Source organism: Austrofundulus limnaeus, unplaced genomic scaffold (genome assembly GCF_001266775.1).
Source record: "Austrofundulus limnaeus strain Quisiro unplaced genomic scaffold, Austrofundulus_limnaeus-1.0 Scaffold867, whole genome shotgun sequence".
In the NCBI taxonomy this organism is placed as follows: Eukaryota; Metazoa; Chordata; class Actinopteri; order Cyprinodontiformes; family Rivulidae; genus Austrofundulus; species Austrofundulus limnaeus.
In genome coordinates, this window is record NW_013953269.1 from 72282 (window position 1) to 74588 (window position 2307).

A 2307-nucleotide genomic window follows, 5' to 3' on the forward strand; every position below is an offset into this window, starting at 1 on the left:
AAAAACTTCAGGAGAAAAGAATAAAAGTTAAAGTTTCAGGTTGTGCCTGAAACAGGAAACCCAATGTTAGCGCTCTGATTCATGTCGTGTGGTTTGTGTGAGAACTTCTGCTGAGTCGTGTCTGTTTCTGTTAAATCTTTATTCCTGCGTCTGCTCTCCTCATCACATCCACACGATGATGATGATGATGAAAGGTTTGTTGTAGGTTAATTTATCACACAGAGGGGTGAGAACCATCAGTCCCAGATACTTCTTTTCTGTGTATATTTACTGTATTTAGTATTTTGTACTTTCCAGACCTTGTGTTGACGTTCCTCTCTGTCTCCTGCAGACATCATCGTCCTGATTGCGTCTGTGGCGGTGGTCTCAGCGGGCAGCCAGGGGAACATCTTTGCCACCTCGGTCCTGAGGAGTCTGCGCTTCCTGCAGATCCTCCGGATGGTCCGGATGGACCGGAGAGGAGGGACCTGGAAGCTGCTGGGATCTGTGGTGTACGCTCACAGCAAGGTGGGCAAAAACAGAACAACAACAAAACATTAAGAAAGAACAACAACAAAAACATTAAGAAACAACAACAACAAAAACATTAAGAAACAACAGCAACAAAAACATTAAGAAACAAAACAACAACAAAAACATTAAGAAACAAAACAACAACAAAAACATTAAGAAACAAAACAACAACAAAAACATTAAGAAACAACAACAACAACAAAAACATTAAGAAACAAAACAACAACAAAAACGTTAAACAAAACAACAACAAACATTGAGAAACAACACAAAAACAAAAACATTGAGAAACACACCAACAAACATTGAGAAACACAACAACAACAACAAACTTTGAGAAACCAAAGAGTTCAGATCAGGATCAAAGGTTTTTCTGTAAAACGCAGACTCGGCATGAAAATGTTTTACAGTTTCGGCTGTTTTATTGGTGTTTTTTTTGCAAATGTTGTTTTTAGAATTAGGGTTTGATCACTTTTTATTTTTATTTTATTCTTATTTAACTTTATGTAGAAATGAGTTTCTCCCTCCATAGAGTTTTTCAGTTCCTTCATCTGTTTCTGTTTGAAATTCAGCTTCTAGCTCTGTGTTTGTCTTATGCTACAGTTAGCTTCTAGCTACAACTTTGCCTATTTTAGTTGCTATGTTTAGCTTTTAGCTGCTATTATGACTTTTACACCTTACYACCAATTAGTTGTTTTTAGTTTTTTATCTACTTATCTTTTAGTTTTTGGCTGTTATCCTGCTCCTTTTTAGCTGCAGTTTAGCTACTTTCTTTGATCCTTTTTGTTTATCAGCGCATTTTTTGCTGTTTCAGTTGAGTAGTTTTGCAGAAATAATAATAAAAAAATTATAAAAGGTAATAATGTTAATAATTAGATGTTAAAAACCTGTGTTTTTAGAAATAATTTTAATTCAACATAAAACTGTTCATTAAAAGTGAAAATCTGTTTTCTTTCTGTGTAAGCGGTTTGTTTTTTACTGTAAGGATTATTCGGACTCGTTCTGTCTTCACCTCCCTCAGCCCACACTTGTGTGTTTTTATCCAAAGCGGGTCATCTCTGCTTCTCTTTTCTTGGATGAAAGCGGCGGTCAGAACCAGCTGAAAGGAACGKGTCGAGGCTGAGCAGGTTTTACAAAATAAAACTTTTGTTATCGTTCTTGTCTCATTGTGGAGGAGGCTCTGCTGGTTTGAAGAAAAAGAACATTTTCTGTATGAAAAACACAAATTTACACACTCTGTGTGCACCTTCAGCTCTTTGAAACATTATTCTTTCAGGAAGTAAAGACAATTTGTAAGGATTTTTCTACGCCTGATTAGATTTTACAACAAACATCCAAACACAATTTCAGATGCGTGTTGTCAATATCTTACCTGCAGCAGACGGCAGTTTGGAGAATTGAGTTTTGAGCTAATGGCTAATCAGAGCCGAATAAATTAAAGGTTCAGTTCGACACAAAAACTGTACAAAAAAACTTTTTATTCTAATTTTTAAACTTAAATAAATATTTGTGAATTAAAACCAAAATAATTCCTGTCTAAATAAGGATTTTCCTTATAGATAAATGTGAGTTAATCTTGACTAATTAAGTTTTACCTGATTAAAAAAAAGATCTCCTTGTACTTACTAAATAATTAACCAACCTGTAGGTTGTTACACCATTTTGAAAAACACCTGACGTGTATCTGAGCCTGTGGTGTAGGCCAGAGATTCTTAACCCATGGGCTGCTGCCCAATTGTGGGCCGCAAGCGCCACCTTGAGGGCCTCAAAAGAACAACAGTTTTTAACTTTGGG

At 35.9% G+C, this 2307-nt stretch overlaps 1 protein-coding gene across 1 annotated transcript in view; it reads left to right on the forward strand.

The window, feature by feature from the left end:
- Positions 1 to 331: 331 nt before the first annotated feature.
- LOC106533003 (potassium voltage-gated channel subfamily KQT member 5) overlaps positions 332 to 2307 on the forward strand; it is a gene marked incomplete at both ends in the record, with an annotated part of 11767 nt that continues 9791 nt past the window's right edge. Inside the window, 1 exon segment of the mRNA XM_014029203.1 lies at positions 332 to 507. Within this exon segment, the coding sequence (XP_013884657.1) occupies positions 332 to 507 (176 nt within the window).